This window comes from Vicugna pacos, chromosome 11, assembly GCF_048564905.1.
Source record: "Vicugna pacos chromosome 11, VicPac4, whole genome shotgun sequence".
Taxonomy (NCBI): Eukaryota; Metazoa; Chordata; class Mammalia; order Artiodactyla; family Camelidae; genus Vicugna; species Vicugna pacos.
Window position 1 is genome coordinate 79,366,602 of NC_132997.1, and position 23,632 is coordinate 79,390,233.

Consider the following 23,632-nt stretch of genomic DNA (forward strand, 5'->3'; position numbering starts at 1 on the left):
TATTTCTGTAGAATCAGTACTAATGTCCTCATTTTCATTTCTGATTTTAGTAATTTGAGTTTTCTCTCTTCTCTTAGTCTACCTAGCTAAATGTTTGGCAGTTCTGTTGATCTTTCCAGAGAACCGACTTTTGGTTTCATTGATTTTTCTGTATTGTTTTTCTATTCTCTATTTCATTTATCTGTACTCTAATCTTTATTTCCTTCCTTCTGGGAGCTGTGGGTTACTTTGTTCTTCTTTGTCTAGTTCCTTAAATTGTAAAGTTATGTAAATGTTTTTAGCTATAAAGTTCCCCTGTATGCACAGCTTTTGCTGTGTCCCATAAATCTTGGCATGTTGTGTTTTTGTTTTCATTCATCTCTAAGAATTTCTGACTTCCCATGTGATTGCTTCTTTGGTCTGCTGGCTAACAGTGTGTTGTCTGACTTCCACAAACTTGTTAATTTTTCAGTTTTACTGCTGTTACCGACTTCTGTGGTCAGAGAAGATACTTTGTATGATACCTATCTTTTAAAATCTACGGAGACTTAATCAGTGGTCTAACAATGGTCTGTGCTGGAAAAGGTCCCAGGTACACCTTGAAAAGAGTATGTGTGCTATTGCTGGCTAGATTGTTTTGTGTACATCTGTCAGATCTAGATTATTTATTGTATTATTTAGGTCTTCTGTTTCCTTACTTATCTTCTGTCTGGTTGTTCTATCCATTATTGAGAGTGGAGTACTGAAGCTTCCAACTATTATTATAGAACTGTTTCTCCTTTCAATTCTGTCAGTTTTTGCTTCATATATTTTAATGGTCTGTTGTTAGGTACATAAGTGTGTTCTTCTTTGTGTCTTGTAAATTTTTTTGACTTAAAGTCTCTTGACTGACATTAGTATAGCTGGCCCCTGCTCTCTCATGGTTACTATTTGCATAGGATATCTTTTTCTATCCTCTTACTTTAACCCTATTTGTGTCTTTGGATCTAAAGTGAGTCTCATAGACATCATATAGTTGGGTCATGTTTTTACTTTCTTAATCCATTCTGCCGATCTCTGTCTTTTGAATGGAGAGCTCACTCTATTTACATTTAACCTAATTACTCATAAGAGGGAGTTACTTCTCTTATTAGCTATTTGTTTTGTACGTGTCTTATAGCTTTTGGTCCCTCAATTCCTGCATTACTGTCTTCTTTCGTGTTTAGTTGTGTTTTTGGTAGTGTTTAAATTCCTCTCTCATTTCCTTTTGTGTGTGTTCTAAAGCTATTTTCTTTGTGGTTACGTTTAGCATCCTAAGTTATAACACTAATTTGAATTCATTCCAGTTTAACTTCAATAATGCATAAAACCTTGGCTTCTCCTTTGTAGCTCTGTCCCACCCCTTTCAATTGCTGATGTCACAAAATCACATCTTTATACTTGTGCGCCCAAGAACGTAGACCAAGAATTCTTTTAAATGCATTTGTCTCCTAAATCATGAGGAAATCAAAAAGTGGAGTTGCAAACCATTGTTACAATCATATTAGCTTTTATAGTTGCCAATGTTTTTCCCTTTGCTGAGAGCTGCATTTCTCCTACGGCTTCAAGTTATTGCCTAGTGTCCTTTCATTTCATCTGCAGGATTCCCTTGAGTATTTCCTGCAGGGTGGGTCTAGTAGTAACAACCCCGTCAGCTTTCGTTTATCTTGGAAAGCCTTAACTTCTCCCTCACTTCTGAAGAACGGCTTTGCTGGATATAAGATTCTTGGTTTACAGTTTTTCCCACTGCCTTCTGGACTACATAGTTTCTGATAAAAAAATCTGACAATCTTATTGATGGTCCCTTGTATGTGATACATTGCTTTTCTCTTGCTGCCTTCAAGATTATCACTTTGTCTTTCAAAAGTTTGATTATGTGTCTTGGTGTGAGTCTCTTTGAGTTCATGTTAATTGACGTTCATTGAGCTTCTCAGATGTTTATATTCATGTCTTTCATCATTTAGGGATGTTTTCAGCCATTTTTTCTTCAAATATTCTCTCTGCCCCTTTCTCTCCTCTCCTTTTGGGACACCCACAGTGCATATGTTGGTCGATCTGATGATGTCCTACAGGTCCCTTAGGTTCTGTTCACTTTGCTCCAGAATCTTGCTGATTCTTTCTTCCGCCTGCTCAAATCTGCCTCTGAATCACTCTAGTAAAACGTTCATTTCAGTTACTGTACTCTCCAGCTCTAGAATTTCTTTTTGGTTTCTAGTTTTTCTATCTCTTTATTGGTATTTTCCATTTTGTTCATCCATCATTTTCTTGAGCATCTTTAAGAAAGCTGTTCTAAAGTCTTTCCGTAATAGATCTGCCATCAGGTCTTTTTCAGGGACAGTTTCTGGTGATTTTTTCCCCCTTTAAATCAGCGATAGCTTCCTGTTTCTTTGTATGTCTTTCTTTTTTAGTTGAAAACTGGGCATTTGAATCTAATAATGTGGTAAGTCTGGAGATCAGATTCTCCCCCTTCCAGATGTTTGCTGTTTTTTGTTATTGTTTTTCTTTTTTTGGTTGCTATAGGCTGTCTCTGTGCCAAGGATCAGCCTGAGATGGAAACCTAAGGTCTTCTTGGGTCTCCTTCTGAGCCTGTGCCTTTCCCTGGGCATGTGAGATCCCTGACTGATTTTTCCCATGTATGCAGTTGCTTTTAAATGTCCTAGTCTTTCTTTACTGGCTCCAAAAGGGGTGAAAAGAGAAATGAAGGCGGTCGAACAAAAAAAAAAGGATGCCAGTCTTTTAAATCCCCTGGAAGTCACTTCAGCTATTAGGTGAGGAGCTTGCAACAATGACCATCCACCTCTTTTGTCTGCATCTCTGTGATCAGAAGCAGCAATCAGTGATTAGAACACAAATCCCTGATACGTGGCAGTCCTTTCTGCCCACCCTGGCTCTGGTGAGCTCCGTACAAGCTGGTCCAGAAACACATACACAGCTGCCTGCCATGTAGCTGGGAGTAGGGGACAGGCAGCTACTACTAAGATCTTCAAATTGACTGTCCAACCCTTCCTTTAGAAGTTGCAAGACTTTAATAGATTCCAGAGTTCTAAAATAGCTACATCAGATACAGGCAACTGCTGTCTATGTGGAGAGAAGGATTCCTGGTGCTCCCTACTTGGACATCTTCCTAAGAGTTTGATAAAACACCAACCTATTTCATCCTCATAACAATCCATGATGTAGGTACTGTTATTATCCCTATTTTGCATATAAAGAAATTGAGGCACAGACTTACCCCAGGCCACACAGCTACGAAGTGGCAAAGCTAGATTCAAACCCAGGCAAAGTGGCTCCAGAGACCAGCTCTTCAGAACTATGCCTTGCTGCCCATCTTTAGACAAGCCCAGTATCAGTGCTTTAGGGACCTAAAACAGGCCTGTGTTTATGGTCCTTTCATTACTGTAGGTTTACCCTTTGCTGAAATACTCATAAATGACTAAAGATTTTAAGTTCTCCTACCAATCATACTGTTAAGGAAAGCTCAATGCTCTGAGCATGTATGAAAGGTTAGAAACAAACTAAAGGTCCAGTAGGAATGGTTAAATAAATGGTCAAATATCTACCAACACACACAGTAAAATACTGTGCAGCTATTAAAAAGACAGGTACTTTTATATGTACTGTTGCTAAATGACCCCTAGAAGCCAATGTTAGACTTAAAATACAGGGCATAGAATACTGAGTATTGTACACTAAGCTTTACTTGCACTTTTCAAAAAGGATAAACTATACAAATATGTTTATAACTGCATATAACATCTTTAGAAGGAACCTAGTAGCAACCACTGCCTTTGGAAAGGGGAACACAGAGCCTGGGGCTCAGTGTTAGGAGGGAGTCTGACTTTTCTCTGTGTACTTTTGCACTGTTTGAGTTTTTATCCTGTGCATATATTATTCAGAATAACTTCTTAATGTCATAGATATTTCCTATGGAAAGGGGTGGTTGCACCAGACTCTAAGACAGTCCCTACAAGGTTTTTTTTTTTTCTTACTGGCATTCTCAGTTACTCATGCTCCATAATTCAGCTCCTGTGAGTTTACTAGTTCCAGGGAATTGGCTTATGGTTTTTAGAGGCTCCTGTTGACAGACTGAGTGGCAGAGCCTGTCCACCTTGACACACTCACCAAAGCAGGAGCTGGCCTGTGGATTAGACATGGACATAAAACCTGCCACTTTATAGACCCTAGGGTCACCAAGGCTGTTTGGTTCTCTTGAGAAATAGAGTGTGAATTGCTTCCATTTGCTTCACCAGGCCCTAGGATTATTTCAATCCACCCCATTCCTAATACAGATCAAAATAAGAATCTGGCCAGATGGCCTGGGACTAGCATGAGTGCACGAATGTCATCTGGGGACCAGCCTCTCCTCTCATCCCTTTTTGGTTGAGGAATCCCTCATTTCAATTCTCTAAAAAGCTCCTTAAATTGTGGTTAGATAATTTTTCCCTCAACTAAACAATGCTTGTCTTTTTTTGTTCTGAATGAAGTGAACAATAGTCAAAAACCCGGCATTAAAATAATAGATTGCTTTCAGTTTATTTTAAGAGCTGTTGTCACACCACTCTGGGAAGTGATCTCATTGGTCCTTAAAGGCTAAATAGGGCTGCATACCATAAACACCAGGGCTGGAGATCTGGTCCAGCTCGACCCGCTGACTCAGCCTGGAATAGGTCCAGGCCCCAAGGACATATGGGCTTAAAGGACTGGAGGTGGACCTCTCCGGAGAGAAAGAAAGCAGGATGAGGAGGCCTGTGCTCATTAACAAGCCTTTCTATTTTTCTTCTAGCATCATTTGTTGACATATGCCAACATTTGTTATTAGCATATGTTTGCAAAAGGTAGACTTTGAAAAGTCACCTTTAAGAGCAATCAGTTTACACAGGATTTAATGATGGACTAATGACTTCTTCTCTTTCTAACTAGTGTGAAAATGCTAATATCTGTTGTCAGACTATGTACAGTTTGAGTTTCTAACCACTAGGGGTTGACCTAACTCCACTAAAACCAACTTTTTTAAAATTTTCTTTTTACTTTTTTTTAAATGGAGATACTGGGGCTTGAACCCAGGACCTCGTGCATGCTAAGCACACACTCTACCACCAAGCTGTACCCACTCATCCCCTCAACTATTTTCTAAACCATTTCTTTTGCAAATTATCAGGTTTCAAGGTGACTGAATTACATTGTTCATAAATTGTAATGTCTGGAACCATTCCTCTCAACACTGAAGTCCTTGATGTTAGAAGGGAGGAAAATGTCAGGTTTGGGTTCAGAGACAAGCCAGAAGAGGGGAACAAGAAATAACACAATCAGACAGAACATGAAACCAGAAGGATGTCCAAAAGTCCTAGCCTAGCGGCTTGTCTCACTGTAACAGAATCACTGGAGGAGCTCACCTGCTAGCCCCATCCCAGCCCCGATTGAATCAGAGTCTTTAGGGGTGGGACCCAAGCACTGCATGTTCAAAAAAGCTCCAAGGTTGAATCTTACGTGTGGCCCAAGTCAGAACAGCTGTGCCAGGCTAACACTCACTTGAGAGAGGAGGGTCCTGAGGCTCAGAGAGGGCAGCTGTCTAGACCAGTCATGCTTCCAAGTCACTACTGGGGAAAGCCCCGGGTCTCCTGACTCTCCGTCCAGTGCTCTCTGGGAGGGAACATCCCCTTCCTGGGCACTGGGACACATGTACATGACTCCACTTACGATTTGGTTTCTGGCAGTCTTCTTGAATGATCTGGTGGATCTTCCTGTGTAATCCTTTGTCTTCTCTGGTTACCTAAATAGGAAAAATAGTATAGTAAGAAAATGTTCTCAAGTAACACAGAGGTTGTGTCATCTAGACTCCCAAACTAGTATTTAGGATAGTTTCTAAATGTCATAACAATCATCATCCCTACACCAACAATGAATGTGGTTTTCAATGCTTGGCCTATTGTCAAACCAGTTCTGTCCCTAAACAGCTCACTGCTCTATGGCTGACCCACAGGCATATCCCCTCGGGAGGTGGCTCACTGGGGCCATGATGGAAAGAAAAGCTGGAATCCCTTGCTTCTGAGGAGCAACTTTCTTCTTAAATATTCATAACACATTCACATGATCAAACCCCAGGACTCTTTCCTCTTGTGTTTCTTCTTTCCTGTTTTGTGTTTCACATTCCTTCTCCCAACCAGAGAGAAAAACAAAAGAAATGAAACTCTAAGAAAAGGCTTGCAAGAGAGTAAATCTGGCCTATAAACTGAAACGCTTTCTTGTTGTCAAAGGCAAACATAACCTAGTTCCTTTCCCAACCAGCTCAGGTAAGAGGGAAGTAGCAACCAAATGGGTTTCACCATCGTGTTCAATAGCGAATCAAATATCAAAAACGAGAAAGGAAGGAAAAAAGAGGGAGCAAGGAAGGAAAGAAAGAAAAAAAGAAGTATGCAAACACCTGTGTCAGGAATGTGTGTCGGAGGGACTTCGAACGAGCAGATTGTGAGTCAAGAGAAGGAGTCCTTATTTGTACCACCTTTCTTAAATCTGCTCATTCCACATCCATCCAACACACATTCCTGACACGGGTCTTTGTCTGCATACTCCTTTTTCTTCCTTTCTTCCTCTTTTCCTTCCTTCCTTCCTTCCTCTTTTTTCCTTCCTTTCTCTTTTTTTGATATTAGATTTACTATTGAACATGACAGTGATATCCACTTGGGTGCTGCTTCCCTCTGTCCAACATGAGAAGATTAAGTAAGGCAATATGGGAGAGCTGCTGAAAGCCAGAAAGCACTGGGCAAAGAGAAGAGAACTATTTCTGTGAGGCTATGCCCTCAGGAAAACAGAAACTCAGGGAGCCAGGGCTGAGGTCAGAGCTGGGGATGGTTCTGTTGAGGAAATAGAGCTATTACTGCTTTATCACCCCATTCCAGCTCATACTGATTCACAGGAGGAAGTGCCCCAGCCCTGCCACACCTCGGCCCTGGACGGCTGCCCACGGCCTGCTGTTCCTCAGGAAAAGCTGCTTCCTACTGACCCAGGAGGCTGGCCCAGGGCTCCCCTGGGCGAACGGGACTGTGGGGTGGGGGTGGGAGGTGTTAAGGTGAGGGGCCCAGCAGGAGCTTCTCCAGCCCCACAGGTGGCAGCCGATTCCCCCCTGGCCTTCCCATCCTGGGGGACAGTGGACAGCATTCACCCTTATATGGAATGGAGTACCCTTTTCAAAAGTTGTTCAAATAGTATTTAAAATGTGTCTTAATTTTTAAAAACTTTCCAAAATGAGGAATCACTAGAGTAAATCAACATCAAGAAAATGTCCTATTAAGGAAAGCTTCCACTCAGGAATCATGCCTGTACTTAGTGAGACTTCTGGGATTCCTCTGAGTTTTGATCTGTCTTCAGGAGAATCACTCGCAGCTGAAGCCACATCTATATGTCAATATTCATATCAACATCGGCTTGGTTCCTCCAATATGAAAAGTAGGCAGTGAGAGGTGAACATTTACCTCTGAAAGCATAAGGCAGGCAAGCACCTGTAATGGGTACCACCTTCTGGGGAGCCAATCAGACTGTGTTGACCAAAGGCTTAAAGGTACATGCCCTTTGCTCCAGCCACTCCTCTTTTAAGACTCAATCTTACGGAAATACTTACATAGCTCCACAAAAATAGTTGTGCCAAAAAAAAATTGCCATAGCAACACAATTTTTAAGAACAAAAGTTGGAAACAACATAATGTCCACCAGAGAGACAAGGTTAAAAAATTTATGGAAGATTCCCACAATATGGAATACCGTGCAGGTGTCAAAAAGAATGAGGTAGATTTATAAGGGCTAATATGGAAAGATGCCTGTGATGTGCTATTTTGGTATCCAAAAGAGTTGCTGAGCATTATTTAGAGTGGTGGGTCTCAACTGGCATCTAGCAGGTGAAGGGCAAGGATGCTGCCAAACGATGCAAAGGACAGCCCCTCACAACAAAGGACCATCTGGCCCCAACAGTGTTGAAATTGAGAAATCCTGATTTAGGGAGATGATCTCATTTTTTTGGTAACAGGAGCATATGTGTGTGTGTGTGTGTGCGCACGCAGAAGGGTGTTAAAAGTGGTACCTTGAGGAAAGATAAAGGCCAACTTTTGCTCCTTACTTTATGTAACTCCTTCATGATTGATTTTTAAAAACAGTAAATAAGTATTCCTAATAATAAATATATTTAGAATTGAAGCTAAGAAGGAAAAAAATTAAGTTGCAGGTCTCTTACATAGAATAGGTTATCAAAACCACCATCTTTCTGGAAAACGAGTCCTTTTTCCTGCAGCAGCTTTACAGCATTCCTAAATATACTATGAATTGCCTTGGAAGTGGTGTCATTCTTAAAATCCACCTGTAGGAAGGAAAAAAAAAAAGAAGAAAAGAAGTAAGTCCCATCTTATAGCACTTGAGGGCAACTCCCTAGATCAACTGGTTATGAATTCACCCAACAGGCTTTTTATCTGCTGAGTCAAAAAGACTGAGGTATGCATGGGCCTAGCAGGATGGTATTTAAGGAGGACTGGGAAGTTTGCTCAGGCAGAATCAAGCTTGATAACTGTTCCACACCTTAGTTATGGTTTTTTTGTTTGTTTGTTCAATTTGTTTAATTCAATGACATGAAATGGAAAAATCAAAGTGACGATCTTTGATTTACTTTTTTATACAGAACCAAAAATTCTATACATATTGGCTCACTTTTTTCGTTAAAATTGTGGCTATAATATACAACCTCTTCCTAAAGACTTCAAAGAATTTTCTACACATTGAAATAAGTTGGGGATTCCAGCATATAGAAAGTATTAAATAGACTCCCTATTTTAAATGGAGGACAGTTTAAAGGAGGACCTGTCAGAGGGGAGGGTCCATGGGCTGAAGGTGGACAGGGTCCTAGGGGGAAGCAAGAGCACTGCCTGGAAGTACCCCCGGCTGCTGTCAGCTTGCTGTCTCCAGTTTCAGTATCTTGGCCCTTCTCTAAGAGCCCAGTTTGCCTAGAGAGGCTACCAGGTCATTCTATTCCTTATTTCAAGTAAGCCAGGTTTGCAGCTATGTCCCACCATGGTAAACTAGACTGTGTGCTTCTTGAGTTGGGAGATTTGTATGTCATCTTGGCCACCTCCTCCCTGGCACACAGAGGGTGATCCAGAAAAATACGTGTGCAATTGGTGGGAAAAAATACCCCGTTACAGAGGAGGTATCCTAATTATTTCATTAATTAGAATTTTCAGTTCATTCCTAAAATAAAGCAAGCAGGGACTAAAAATTGTCCTTTAAGGTACAGACCCATTTTTAATGTGACAGAAACCTGTAAAGATAGTACAAAGATCGGAGGGCCTGGCGGGGGAGGGTATAGCTCAGTGGTAGAGTGCTTACCTAGCATGCATGAGGTCCTGGGTTCAATCCCTAGTGCCACTATTAAAATAAATAAACCTAATTACTTCCCTTCCCTCCTCAAAAGAAAAAAAAAAAGAAAAAGAAAAAGAAAAAGATCAGAGAGCCAAAGAAACAGTGGCAATACGTCTGAAAGAATGTCTGAAGGCAAAGTCCTACTACATGGAAGATCCCTGGGGAGGCCGTCTCGGGGAAGTACCTGCAGATGCTGGGACAGAGAGAGGGGCCTGGGATGTGCTGCTAACGTTCATTCCCTCAAAGTGATAGGAAAAGAAAGGGAACCTCCCACTTCCAAATGACCTCAAGTAGTGACAATCCCATCCCTAAAGAAAACTTCGCTTTCTAGAAGAGCCCTCCAGACGGCCCTTGCTTGAATCTACTAGATCCTGGCCATGTTTCACAAACGTGCTCTCCTGGGCTAAGGAGGGGAGTCTGATACTCTTAATTAAATTAATAGTCTACGTTTTTCCCCTAACAGAACAGGCCTGGAAAACCCAGCCATTAGGGCCCGAAAGTTGACAAACGTTTCAGGTTATGACAGCACCCATTCTCTGAAGGGAGAATAAGGCTGAGAAATAGCTGACAACTCCCACGAGCAGAAAAGCTATCTGGGCGTGTTTAGAATAAACACCTCGCCCAGCAATCCTTAGCCGCACGTCAGAGGGGCTAGAGGCGAAGCTGCTGTTAATTTCACACATGAGTGCTCTCCTAGGAGAAGCGCAATCAACCCAGGGCAGGCTCCCCCGTAAAACTCTGTAACTACTCCTCTTTATCATTCTAAGGAGATCTGTCTTCCTCAGTCAATTTAATACAAGGATCCAAAGGCTCAAGTTTATTACATCTCTTACCAATATAGAAATACAGTGGAAACTGACTAGAAATGTGGCTCTATGATTATTCCTGTCATTTAAAATGACTCTTGGTTATCCCCAGACCACACAAAATACTGGGTTCCTCCTAAAATCAAGCAACAGAAAAGAGAGGGTGTGAAGCCTGTGAGATTAAAAGCACAGTTTCAGCTGTGAACCAGGAGGACCCAGGAGAAAAGTTTCTCTGTAAATATAAATAATATGTGAAGCTTCCTTTCCAAAAACATTTGCCTCGGCTGACCTTGGGAAGAAATTCCCTGATGATTATAAAGATACAGGCTCAAGGATGAAGCCTCCAATCTTTGTCCCTCCAGCCAGTAGCTTTTCCTGGCCTGAGATGTGTGTCTTTCTTGTCTTTTTCTAAAGAGCAATGACAGACCCATCCCATTCAGGAAACCAAAACTGCTCAGAAACAAAAACAGTGAACGTCTGAACAACCATGCTGAGCCTTCACGGGCCTCTCCTCGCAGGGCAGGAACTGGGTGGGTCTCTGAAATGTATATACAGTCTTCATTCCCAAACAAACACAGCATTTATCCAGCTGTCAAAGAAACAATGGTTTTGTAAGGTTTGCTTATCATGTTTCTGGATTTGCTAAAAAGAACCACAATGGGAAAAAAAAAGGAGGAGGGAAAACAATAAAACCCACTCTCCCCAGCCTGGAAGCTATAACACTATCACTATGATTTCTTTTTTTGTTAAGCTTTCATCTGTATGACAACAGAAAGTGCCAAGGGGTCTAGGGTTTCACCATCATTGTAACATATCCTGGATCTCCCAGGCTCTATTAAACAGAATTCAATTTAGTGACACTGACCTCCCCACCAGAGCCATGTGAGGGAATAATTCATAATTGATGGAAAAAGACTTTCCAAAGACGAAACAGACATAGTGCCATATTCATTTCTTTTTAAACATACAGCACTGGCAGACACAAGTTTCTGCTCTAAGTATTTTCAAAAAGATATCAGGCCAAAAGGGCCCCCTGAAAGTTTTGAATGGAGGGGACTTCTAGTCCTCAGAGTCCTCAAGACTCCCTACTTAATTATCGCAGAAGAGCTGGTTCACAGGAAGAATGTAGTCTTCACTCAGCTTCAAAGTTTCCTTCTAAACATGCCAAGAGAGTGGTCAGAAGTCCTGGGAGGCCAAGCTGGCACTGAGCCTTCTCTAAATGATTAAATGGGAAGGAGGTCACTCTTGATGTCAGTGGACAGCTGGACAGCTACAATGGTGCAGAAGCAACGGTGGCACAGAACAAAGGGGCCAGTCCTGACCCGCTCCACCTGGGTGTTTCCTGAAACCATATCCTTCATCTCCGAGTATGAAATCGCGGGTCACTGGGCACACAGCCTGGTGCCAGGAAGAGATAATTAGGTTTGTGAAAGAAACTGAGAAGCAGTGGTCACACTTAGGAGGTTAGGATGGCGACCCAGTACCTATTCCACCAGAATCATGAAGAGTAACTTAGGTTCTCGCACAAGGGTATTCATGGCAGCCTTGCTGGTGATAACAAAAGACTGGAAAATATCTAAACAGTCCAGGAATGGAGAGATGTTAAATAAATTATGGTACAAGTAATAAAAGATTATTATATAGTGGCAAATCTATATGGATGGCTAGGCAAGGACCGAATACATGCTATCCAATGAAAAACTAGGTAGATACAGTGTTTTATATGATACCATTTGTGTTAAAAAAAGGATACAATTACTTCCAGTTTATACATGCAGACTATCTATGGAAGGAGACTCCTGAGACTCCTAATGGTGTTTGTCTCTGTGGAAAGGGGAGTGGGAGAGGGAATGGGAAGGAGACTTAAAAGCTACATAATTTCAGGAACTATTTGAATTTTTTCTTCAATCAACAAATAATTGTGGAGAACACACTTTATGCCAACTCTCTTCTAGGCCCTGGTTCTAAAGAGAAAAGAACAAGACAGACAAAACCTCTGCTCTTACAGGATTTACACTCTGGTGGAGGAACAGGCAGGCAAATAACTAAATACCAATGATATCACGAGGTGTGGAAACAGGGTGATAACAGTGAGGAAGCCAGTGGCTCTCGAAGCCAGCCAAAACCTCCCAAGGTCAGGGAGCACAGGAAGGTGACATTCTGGCAGAGACCATTCCCCAGCGGAATGAATGAAATAAATAAGCACGAATCCTTTTACAGCAACAAAAAAACCAAAGAATTGCAGTGAAACAGAAAGCCTAAAATTAGTCTCAGATAATTCTTAATTCTAAGCAAATAAGTAAACACCTAACAACTCTAACCTATGGGTGAAAACATGAGGACAGCTCTTTCAGGGACGAATAAAAAATTAATTGAGTGTTTCTTGAAATTTTTACTTATAAACCAGATTGAATACAACTTGGTCTTTAATCAAACTGCTAAAACACGGTAGGTTAACTTTATTCTGGAGAAGAGAGAGGGTCATTTAAAAACCTCGGTTCAAGTTCAAGAATCATCTTGCTGATCAATAAAAAATCTTGGAGGATAATGAGCTCTTCTCATCTATATCCCCTCATCTGGCTCCTGCTGAGATTAAATACCCATCTCAGTGAGTACTGAGGACTAAGTACTTTTTTTTTTCCTGCCCAAAGATTAAGCTTAATGAGATTAAGCAGGGGAAAAGGCCATGTCCATTCTCCTTCAAAATTCTCAGTGGGCAGTGACCTTTCCAGAATAGAATCAACATAATCTCTATACTCTGGGTATACCCTGTGAGTCTTTTTTTTTTTAATTAAAAAAAAAATCTTTTAATGGAGGTACTGGGGATTGAACCCAAGACCTTGTGCATACTAAGCACGTGCTCTACCACTGAGCTATACCCTCCCTGTTACAGCCTGGGAGTCATAATGCCACAGTCATGTCCACCCACACTCTTCAACTGCAGATTTGGGGCAGGGGCCTTGAATTCTCACGTGGGCATGCCGCACTTACTTGCCCGGAGTGGGTGCTATGAATTACAGGCTGGTTAGCAAGGGACAGCAGGGACTCCACCGTTTCCAACTCCTGCTGGTAAAAGGTTTGCACTCTGTTCTCCACAAGGAATTCTTTGACTTTTTCACTCAGCAGACATGTGAGACTGTCAAGGTCCAGGGCGCCTGGATTGCTGCTGGGAGAAAGGTTTAACAAACTGCAAAAAACTATTACCTTTGTTCCTTTTGGATGTGGGTAAAACTGAAACTTCGCTAGCAAGTGCAATGCCATATTAATGCGTGTTTTTGACATAAGGGGCAAGACACCAGGGAACGCTGCGTGGCTGTTTAGAAGGATGAGGCAGAACTATGGGAACTGATATTCATGATAGATTTAGAAAACAGTCAAGCTACAGAATGGTATGTGAGGGACGGTACCATTTTTGTAAAAAAGCAAATGACAACCCACGGAATACATGGGTGAATACTCATGCTTGTGTCTGCACAGAAGAAAAAAGTCTAACAGGATACACATCAATCTCTCTACAGAGGTAACCTCTGGGGAATCGCACTGAGGCGGGGGACGGGAAATTGGAGAACCTTCACTTTTTACTTTCTACAGGTCTCTAGCTTGGGGGTTTTAAAATATAATTTTTTGAAATACGTAATCTATAAATATGTTAAAAAAGTAAAGGGTATATATACAGTGATAAGTCTCCTATCCTCCTCCCAGTGCCCCCACCACAGCCACTATGATTGTTTCTGTCTCCTCCCAGAGTTCTTTGAGGCATATTTATAGCAAATACGCATCCATTCCTTTCTCCTGTTTATCCACCCCTCCAAAGAATAAAATCATCCCTGGTAGGGAGTGACTGTTTTTTTTCTTTTGCAGTACTTTGATTATGATGTGCCTTGGTGCAGCTTTCTTCAGGTTTCTTGCCTTGGGGGTTCACTGAGCTTCCTGGATCTGTGAATTTAGAGTTTTCATCAAACTTGGGAAATTTTCATCCATGATTTCTTCAAATATTTTTTTGTCTGCTCCCTCCTCCACTCCTTCAGAGACTCCAACTACACATATATTTTCCTCACCACGACCTTAGAACACCTGTACCATTATCATCTTCACTTTACGGAGGGGGACACAAGCATCCCGAGGGCAAGCAGACTTGCCCAGAGCCCCACACTGAGTGGGTGGACGGTCCAGGAACTGAACCCAGGCTCCCCCACCAGTATCTGGGATCCCACTGGTTGGCCTTCCTGCTGGGGGTCACATGTTCAGCAGTCATAGTCCATAACTTACCTCAGTGCCTCTTCTTTCTCTAGGGCTGGGCTGCGGAAAGGCTGGTCATAAATCTTTCTGTAGATAGTGGGCAGCTCAAGCATCCTTGCGATCTGAATGTTGCACACCGGGTCATCCACTTTATCTAATAAGCGACGGGGGAAGACGTGCCACAGAAATGACGCTGAGATTAGTTCTCTCCCACATCCTGAGTGCAGTGGCAGTAAGTGGGGCACTTGGTGGGTCCCCTTCCTCAATGGCTGCCCAAGGGTCACAGTCTAGATGCACTACACGGTTCCCAGCCATCCTGTGAGAGAGGCAACATCCTAAGCGTCACAGGCATGGCCAGAGGAGACTGGGACTAGGGTTTTCACTCATCTGCTACAATGGTGGACAACTGGGCAGTCCTTGAGATTTCCAAGTGAAAATCAGCCAGAGCAGTGCAAAGGGTATCACTCAGAAGACACAGGCCTGTCATGCTTCTAAATAGCTGTTTTCTTTCAAAGTTAATGGACTCACTGGTGTTCAAGAAATCTCCATCATTTTGAAGACGATGAACAGTCTTCCTTAAATGGATTCACACTTAGAACTTCAAAGTATTTTAGAAACTCTTATATTGTCCAAAATACATTTGTCAGCCATTTACAATAAACCATTTGTTTTCTTTCCCAACTTATTTATAGTTACCTCTTTTCGAAATAAAATTAAGAAATGCTGCTTTTCTAAAGAAAGCATGTTGTGAAATATAGCTTCCTCCAATAGACAGAGTTAAATCTTTTTATTTGAACTTTTTAGAAGTTTGACTTTTAGCTAAACAAGCTTATAGGACACACACCCAGGATAACAACCAACCAGGCAGAAATGTCTTGTGCTTACAATAAGCAGTGGCATGAACTTCTCGCTCTTCCCTGTACGTGCGGATCTGACCTCTGATCCGGATGATGTCCCCAATTTCTATCTTTGCTCTCTGCGCAATGGTCTCTTGCAGCTTCTTAAGCTGTGAGGTTAGGCTCAGTTCTCTTGCACTTGGAGCAGCTGTAGTTGTTGGGGCCAGAAGGAAAGAGAGAAATGCATAACACAATCACTCCACCATACTTGAGAGAGACTTCGGGGTAGGAGCAACACCAGACATTTATTCCTATTCCTGCATCGCCTGCACAGTCAGAAGGCTCTGCGGGGTTCTGAGCTGTATTCTGGGTGAGTTCAGCCGGGTATGGTAGCAATAGCTCTAAACAACCCTTTAAAGTGTCCTTGCAGGGACACAGAGCCTGGCAGAAGGGGGAAGGGGCCCAAGAATCTCCATTTGTGGTTGTTTATGGGGAAGGCAAATTCGCCTGAGCCTGATTTTCCACCGAGGGGCTCAACACCTTAACCTCTCACTTCTCATCTTTGTTGGGTAACTAGGCTAATATCCACCACCCGCCTCTCTCACACGCACTCATACCGCTGAAAACTATAAACTTAAGAAACATCATGGTGAAAAGAATCCAAAGCACATTCAATTCTAACTAATTTCCATCACTTAAATTTACTTCCAAAATGTACGAGTTAAATAATAAGAATAGCCCCAGATGTTTGGGTACTACAGTACTGCTGTTCTAAGGACTTTGCAGCCTGTCAGCACATCTAACACTCACAACCACTCTTCTTTATCCTTAGCCTCATTTTACAGACAAGGAGACTGAGTCACAGATAAGCAACTTGCCCAAAGGAAGACAGCTAGCTAGCAGCAAAGCTGGAGTCGGAATTCGGGCGGTCTCTGAGCCCACAGCCTTCCCGCTCACCCTGCGCTCTCTGCTGCCGGCCCTGTGAGGACACCGGTGTTTTCCACAGTTATTAGCTAATGGGTGTAAACAATTTTGTGTTGTTTTTCTGTCTAGCATAATTTCAAGTACACATATGTATCCACAGAAGATTCTATACAACTCAGCATCTTAAATAACAGTATAGCATTCTGTCCTGTTCATAGGCCAGTTTAGCTAGTCTCATTATTTCATCCTTCTCCTTTTCATAATTTTTAAATTTTGGTTTCCATCACTAGCACTGTCTGTACAGGGCGTAGAGGTCAACACTTGGGTGGTGGAGTCAGACAGGCCTGGCTTGAATTTCAGGTCACTTCTTATTAGCTGTGTGACCTTGGGCAGGCTGCTTAACCTCAATATGCCTGTTTCTTCAGTTATGAAATGAGGATAATAATAGTCCACCTCACACATGGAGCTGCTGTGCACAGTCTTAGTTACCCCTCACGTCGTAAGCTTATTAGCACAATGCCAGATCCACAGGAAACACTGGATAAATGTCAGCTACCTGTGAAAACGGATAATCAAGCCCCTTAGACAAAAATTTTGTTTTCTCAGGGGGTCTTTCATTGGGGATTACTGCATAGAAAAATACAAACAGGTTTAGAGTTCAATGCATATCGTCAGGACGTTTGCCAGAAAAAAACAATCAAGCCATTCTCTTTTTACAAGGTGTCACAAGCAACATATGGGGGTCTGCAGCTCCCACACTGGCTTCAGTCACTGGGACTTTTAACACCTTAAAAAATACATAATGATTCTGTAACATTTTATTTTGCTTTTAAATTGCCAGAGAGACTATGTGTTTTATAAGACGATCTACTCTGCATTTCTTCATGCATAAACCCTTTATCTCTTTCAAACACTTTATGTCGATTTCTGAAAAAAGTGTAGGGAAGCTTTACCAGTTATGCTTAGTACGTCCACCCTTCCCATTCTGTGGCTTTCTTTTTTATGTTTATTTGATTTCATTTTGTTACATAAAAGTTTGAAAAAAATGTCTTTCTGTCTATCCCTCTTGTCACTGATGACAGCTTTCAATGCTTTAGCAGCTAGGCTGTTAAACTTGTAAGAGCCTAACATAGACACCGCCACATTTATTGTGATCAATATACAACTCTGTCTTTGGGTTACTTTATGCAAGCTGCAAGCCTGTGATCACAGCCACCTCTTTTTTTTAAGACTGTTATCTACTCGAATCAACAACATTTGCTAAATGTTGACTTATTTCCTGCTGTCGTATCATTTCTGGTTTATCATATACTAGGATATAGTCCTACAATGGAATGAATAATGGTACATTGATCAAATTTTTCTGCTTTTTAATCTAACTCAACTTAGATAACTGTGGTTCTGTAATGTGCCAAGGTGTTAACTTTTCTTTTAACACACTGACTACACTAAGGGAAATAGCAACCTAAGGAGGGTGGAGACCTTTGTGCAGGCAGTAACCAACAGCTAGGAATCTAGACACAATCAGTGTTAATGTTACTCAACTTACTGGGTTTCTTCAGAAAATACCTAAGTATTGCTTTTTAAAGGGTTATTCCATCTGCGTTCCTACTCCTAAGTCCTCTTCTGTGTAGGTTGAATTTTAAACGTACTTATAAATTTCGCTGCCATTATTCAGACATTATAGATGATGATAAATGCTTCATATTCCACTGCCGAAATGATCAGACTGAGGGCTGGTCTGAGAAAAAGAGGCTCGGCGTTCATTTAAAGGGTGAACCAAATTGCCGAAAGAAGGGCTCAAGCTGTGTAATTTAATGAATATAATGAGATGGTTGGAGCCTGACAGAATTTCATTTTAAGTAGCCTATTCCACCCTGAAAGATAAATCCTCTTTAAGATTCTAATACTAAGGACCAAGCTTTCTTAACTTTTCTCTAAGCTAAGTCCAAATGGCACATTCAAAGTGACATTTATAGGAGTTAATATTATATTTTTATACCTTAACTGACTGGAACATGATTTTGACTCAGACCAAATTTTGTTTAAAAAAATTAGTCTATGTTGGCCACTTTCCAGTGGAAAGCTTTAAAACCAAGGGCGATTAAATTAACAGGAGAGAATGGGCTAGTCAGGAACAATTTAAAAATATCACTTCATAACACGATGAGAAGCATTTTCAGGCTTTCTACTTGTACCCTCACCCTCATTTTTTATTCCCAAAGCAATTTCCAATTAAGGCTACCAACTGTGACCGTTCATCTATTCATCAACTTACAGATACTTAAAACAAAATCTCACTTTCAGTATTGAAAGTCATTTTATCTAAAAAATTACTGAGTTATATAATATTTCTGATGATGTTATTTCCATTTCTTTAAAAAAAAAGTTGATTTTGAAAATTAAAACAATATCTAAAACAGGAGTCTGTAAACTACAGCCCGTGGTCCAAATCCATCCACAATCTGTTCTTGTAAATAAAGTTTTATTGGAACACAACCATGCCCATTCGTTTATGCACTGCCTATGTCTGCTTCTGTGTTACAATGACAATGTTGAACAGCTGCAATGCAGACCACATGACCCATAAAGCAGAAGACAATTATTGTCTGGCCCTGTACAGAAAAAGTTGGGTAACTCTTGGTCTAAAACAAGTATGCATAATCAAATGCTGCTTTCTGATTGAAGACTGTGATAATACAACAACCATAAATCTGCAAATGATTTTAATACTCTAGACAGATATGAAAATTCAAATATCTGATTGTCTTATAGGTTTATTTCTTACCTCTGAGATACCTCCATAAAAACATGTCGTCTCTCTTTAATTTTTTTTTATCTACAAAGCTTCTTAAGCAAAGTAATGCCATTGATAAACACGTTCCCAATTAGGAAATGGAAATATCAAAGTTATGTGAAAGTGATGGCCAAATTCTAAATGTAAATATATCAGAAAATCAAGCAAGTGAGCATTCCATTGGTCAGCAAAGTAGAAAGTTGAGATTCTGACAGGTAACATCAAAAGGGAAAGAAGAAGCCACTCTAAGTGTTACGAAGTCTCACCATGTAAATCAGGAGACAGATACTAGACGTTAGATAGATATCAGACTAGGCAATATTTATTGAATAACCCCAGAGCATACAGCAACATATTGCATATGTTATAAAACAAAGGTCCCAGTTTCTGTAGCTTTGCTACAACCAAAAGTGATCACCACTATGGCAATATATTTTTTTAATATTATGAACTTAAATAACTCAAAAAACTACCTAAGGACTATTAAAACATACTCAAGAAATTCCAAACGCTGTTTCAATTACAGTCAATAAGCTCAATATACAATCTTAAAGTTCTTTTTCAGTTTATATTATTTAATGGCTAACTTTAAGGGAATCCTATATTACCTTCTCATTCATGTTAGAATTCCTGGCATATCTGTTTGAAAATGCTAGAGATTTCAGAACATCTGGATCATAGGAGCATAGAAGTTAGTGGCAACCATGTCAGGGCAAAAGCTTTCAAGAAAGCTCTGGTCAAGTGATATGCCCAGAGGAAGGGGATTCTCACCTGATTAGCAATTTGGCTAAACCATCTTGACTTGCGTAATAACTGTCATGGTAAAAATGGAATGCTGAAACTTCCAGGAACCTATGCACATTCCTGTAGACTTAGGAGGAAATGAGCGCCAAAGAAAGGGGAGCAAGAAAAGCAACTGGCTTCCCTATAATGCCGTTTGCAGAGCAGCCAAAGCTCTGGGTAGAGTGCTTCGAGTTGACCAATGTAATTCACCAGTGGATAAATGTGAAAATTCAGCACCACAGCTGTTCTGCTGAGCTACCTTGAATAAAATCTAATGGTTAGCTGAAAATGTAAAGAAGCATTGCAAATAAAATTACCTGATGAGGACTCGGTATTGCTCAACTTTTTCCAGCAGATGCAGTTTATCACTCCAGTGCTATCATCCACTGCAAGGGAAGTGTAAGAGAGTAGAACAGAGATGTGGACATGACTGGTGAATTAGCATGCCGCCGCCGCATTCAGATGACAGTTTTCAACAGCCTGGTTGGCAAATCCCTTATTACACTTTCCTTCCACCTTTAGAAATAATCTCTCACCACACATCAGTGGGAACTGCTTGTCTGCAATGTCAATGTAATACATGAGCCCAGCGAAAGGTCGTCAACATTTCTCTCACCCTATCCCAAGAGCATTGCTACTGATTCTTGTCTAAACTTCTCCTAAAAGGGGTGTCCTAAGGAAGTTAAGTGCAAAAATCTCAAAAACTGCTAACATATAAAATCAGCCTTGTTCTCCCACCCTACAACCAGAGACTATCACCTGGTCTGTGGTTAGAGGCACTCAGAGCACAGCCATCTGTCACCATGTGCTCTTCTGCCAGCTCGCTGACTTACCACGACAGAGAATCCCAAGTCTTCTGGTCTGGGCTTCTCTTTGAAAGAGCTTCTGCCCAGTCTTTGCCATTGCAGGGGATGTAAGGAAAGCCAAGCACATTATAGAAAAACAAAGTTTTATTTCCATAATAAATATGATTTTATCTTGGTTACACAAACAATACTGGCTCTGGCTTATTTTATCCCTAATGGCAAAACAAACAAACAAACAAACAAACAAAGAAAAGGATTCCCATTGCACTTGGATTTATAAGTGCAGACAAATTTGGAGATGTTTGATCAGGCATGATAGGCATTTTCTCTTTGCCTAATTTCTGACAATCTCAGAACAGAGGTTGTTGAACATGGTGTCAGTGGGCTTAATGATTTTTTAAAATATCACTAGCTAGACTGTTGTAAAAACACATGTAATATAGAAGAAACATAAGGCAAAGTTTTTTCATTGCTGGTTTAAATCTGTGTTGAAAACAGAAGCCAAGAATAAGACTTCTCAAACTAAAATAAATTCTAGATGGATTTTATTGTATTAAAAATAATATAGGTAAACAAGAAGATGAGAAGAAAATATGAGTGAATATTTTTAACCCTGGGCTTACAGTTGGTGGGGGGAGACTTCTTTAAGTAGACCTGAAAATCAGAACTCATTTTTAAAAGTCTAATACATTTGATCAATTAAAAACTAATACTGAATAGCAATCTTCCAAGTGATGGCGTTAGTATCTTAATACAGAAAGAACTAATACAAATTAATAAGAAAGAAACCAAGATCACAAGAGAAAAAATGGCAAAGAAAAAGAATATGCAATTCATGGACAGTTTAAAAATGGCCAAGAGACAAAGGTCAGTATGCTAAATCACTAGTTACCAGAAAAAACGGAGCAAATTTAAACAACTTCTCAACTACTAGAATAACAGATATTAAAAATCCTGATACTCTCATCTGCTGCTAGTGGGAATATAAATTCACATCAAATTTCTAAAGAACAAATTTGGAAATGTGTATCAAATTTTGAAAGGTATATGTCCTTTGACTTAGTATTTACTTCCAGTAATTTATCCTGAGGAGAAAAACAAAACAAATACATAGATATTTACATCTTGTATAAGGCTCTTCATCGTAATATTGCTTATAGTATTGGAAGTTGGAAATAATATACATGTTTATAAAATATGGAATTGGTTGAATAAATTACAATGTCATGGCATATGAGAATAAAAAATTATAATGAAGATCTATGTTCATTGCTGTTAAAAGATATCTCATTGTAAAACAGAAGTTGTATATATAATCATACATATCTAACAGATAATCTAATTTATGTAAAATATTAAATAATGTGTTTTGACAAATGATTTTAAGATTTTAAAATGCTAATAGCAGTTTCTTTTGGAGTATGCAGAAGGAAATCCATACTCAATGTACACACTGACTGTAAGCCTAATTTCAGAAATAGTAAGAAGAGAAAGAACTATACATAATAAATAGTAAGAGGAAATGAGGCAAATCTGTATTTCTTTGTATTAGGAACATGTTAGAAATATTAGGAGGGATGTTCACCTAAACACTGACGTTGTTTTTGTCTGATTTACAGGGTTTCACATGAGTTTTATGTACTTCATTAAAACTTTCTTTAGCTCTAAATTTTATTTTATAATGAGTATGATTTTAAGAAGCAAAAAAATCAGTAAGGACATTTTGAGTTAAAAAATAATGTATGACACTTCTAGGCACACTGCTTTTCTGGTCAGTTTAAAATCTTGATTTATGATAGACAGGCAAAACTATCAGCACATGAACATTTGTTCTGGAAAACGTGAGGTCACCTTGGTCTTGACGGTAGCCTCCCAGGAGTCTAGGTCTGAGCTTGAGTTGCTGCCAGGTGCTCTGTGTGCTCAGGGCGGTGCCACCAAACCCTCTGACTTCCTGGTTTGTAACCTCTCCTGAAAGACCCTCTCCTGGTGCCCTGAGGTCTGACTGCTGGGAAGTCCTGGAAGGAGAGCATCCTTGCAGGGCTGTGCAGCATCCTCCCCAGCGGGGCTGCATGGCCGGGGCTGCCGGCCTTTTGTTTCAGCCACTGGGCGAGCTAGGGTGAGCAGGAAGCACCCCAGCGCAGGCCTGTGGTGAGTCAGGCAGAACAGGACCTGGGACGGCAGGAGCGGCCGCCTGGCAAGTGGCCTGAGAGCCAAGCCCGGCCTGAGGACATGAAGGAGAGCGTAGCTCTCTGTTGAGCAGGCCTTACAAGAATTAAAGTTGCCAAAGTGTTTCTATTCTCAATTACTTCAACCTTCAGATGCTTTTCATTACCCCACAAACCACAGATGTGTCATGCTCTCACGACATCCACTCTAAGAGAAATGTTTATTGGGGAAGAGTCAGCCATATCGCCTTCATCTTTTTTTTTTAAAATTTTTTTAAATTTATTTTTTATTTTATTTTTTCCCCCTTAATGGAGGCACTGGGGATTGAACTCAGAACCTTGTGCATGCCAAGCACACACTCTACCACTGAGCTATACCCCCACTACCCCTATCTTTTTATAACGGGGAGAGGGGTTAAGTGAAGCCCCTTTAGGTCAGAGGCATTATATCTGGCCTGGTTCTAGAGCCAGGACTGAAGTCCTCAAACAGTTTCATTTTAATTTAAAAATCAGAAAATTAAAAATGAAGTGAAGATGATTTTTTTGGAGGGAATGGGCATGGGAGAGAGAAAAATCAAACTGAGTTACACAGAGACTACGAAGCACACTGGAGTCAATAAACAGACTGGATCCATCAGTGGAACCTTGAGCAAGTAACTGAGCCTTAGTTTTCTCATCTGTAAAATGGAAATAATATCTGTCTTTCCTATTTCAAAAGATTAGGAGAAGAATAGCATGAAATTATGCATATAAAGGTGCTTTGTAAACAGAGAGATACTATTATTTCATCACTGGTATTTGGAGAGGAAGTACTGTAATGTACTGCAGATAATACACTTGTCAGCAGCTGAGTATGCTGTAAGAACTTAGTGAATGCTTATTG

The 23,632-nt window shown here is 40.6% G+C and overlaps 1 protein-coding gene and 1 non-coding gene across 5 annotated transcripts in view; both read right to left on the reverse strand.

Annotated features, from left to right (window-relative positions):
• Positions 1–23,632, reverse strand: part of STN1 (STN1 subunit of CST complex) — a 41,979-nt gene that overhangs the window by 9,550 nt on the left and 8,797 nt on the right. For 3 of the 4 annotated variants that reach the window (XM_072971824.1, XM_031682664.2, XM_015249645.3), the window contains exons 4-9: positions 20,096–20,164; positions 15,324–15,482; positions 14,469–14,592; positions 13,191–13,365; positions 8,219–8,341; positions 5,695–5,767 (exon numbers count right to left, since the gene is read on the reverse strand). In XM_072971824.1, coding sequence (XP_072827925.1) covers positions 5,695–5,767; positions 8,219–8,341; positions 13,191–13,365; positions 14,469–14,592; positions 15,324–15,482; positions 20,096–20,164 — 723 coding nt within the window. The remainder of the gene's footprint in view (positions 1–5,694; positions 5,768–8,218; positions 8,342–13,190; positions 13,366–14,468; positions 14,593–15,323; positions 15,483–20,095; positions 20,165–23,632) is intronic. The other variant, XM_006216346.4, reaches the window with a different exon arrangement.
• Positions 23,060–23,131, reverse strand: TRNAA-GGC (transfer RNA alanine (anticodon GGC)). Its single transcript has one exon. It is a non-coding gene; the product is annotated as a tRNA-Ala (tRNA).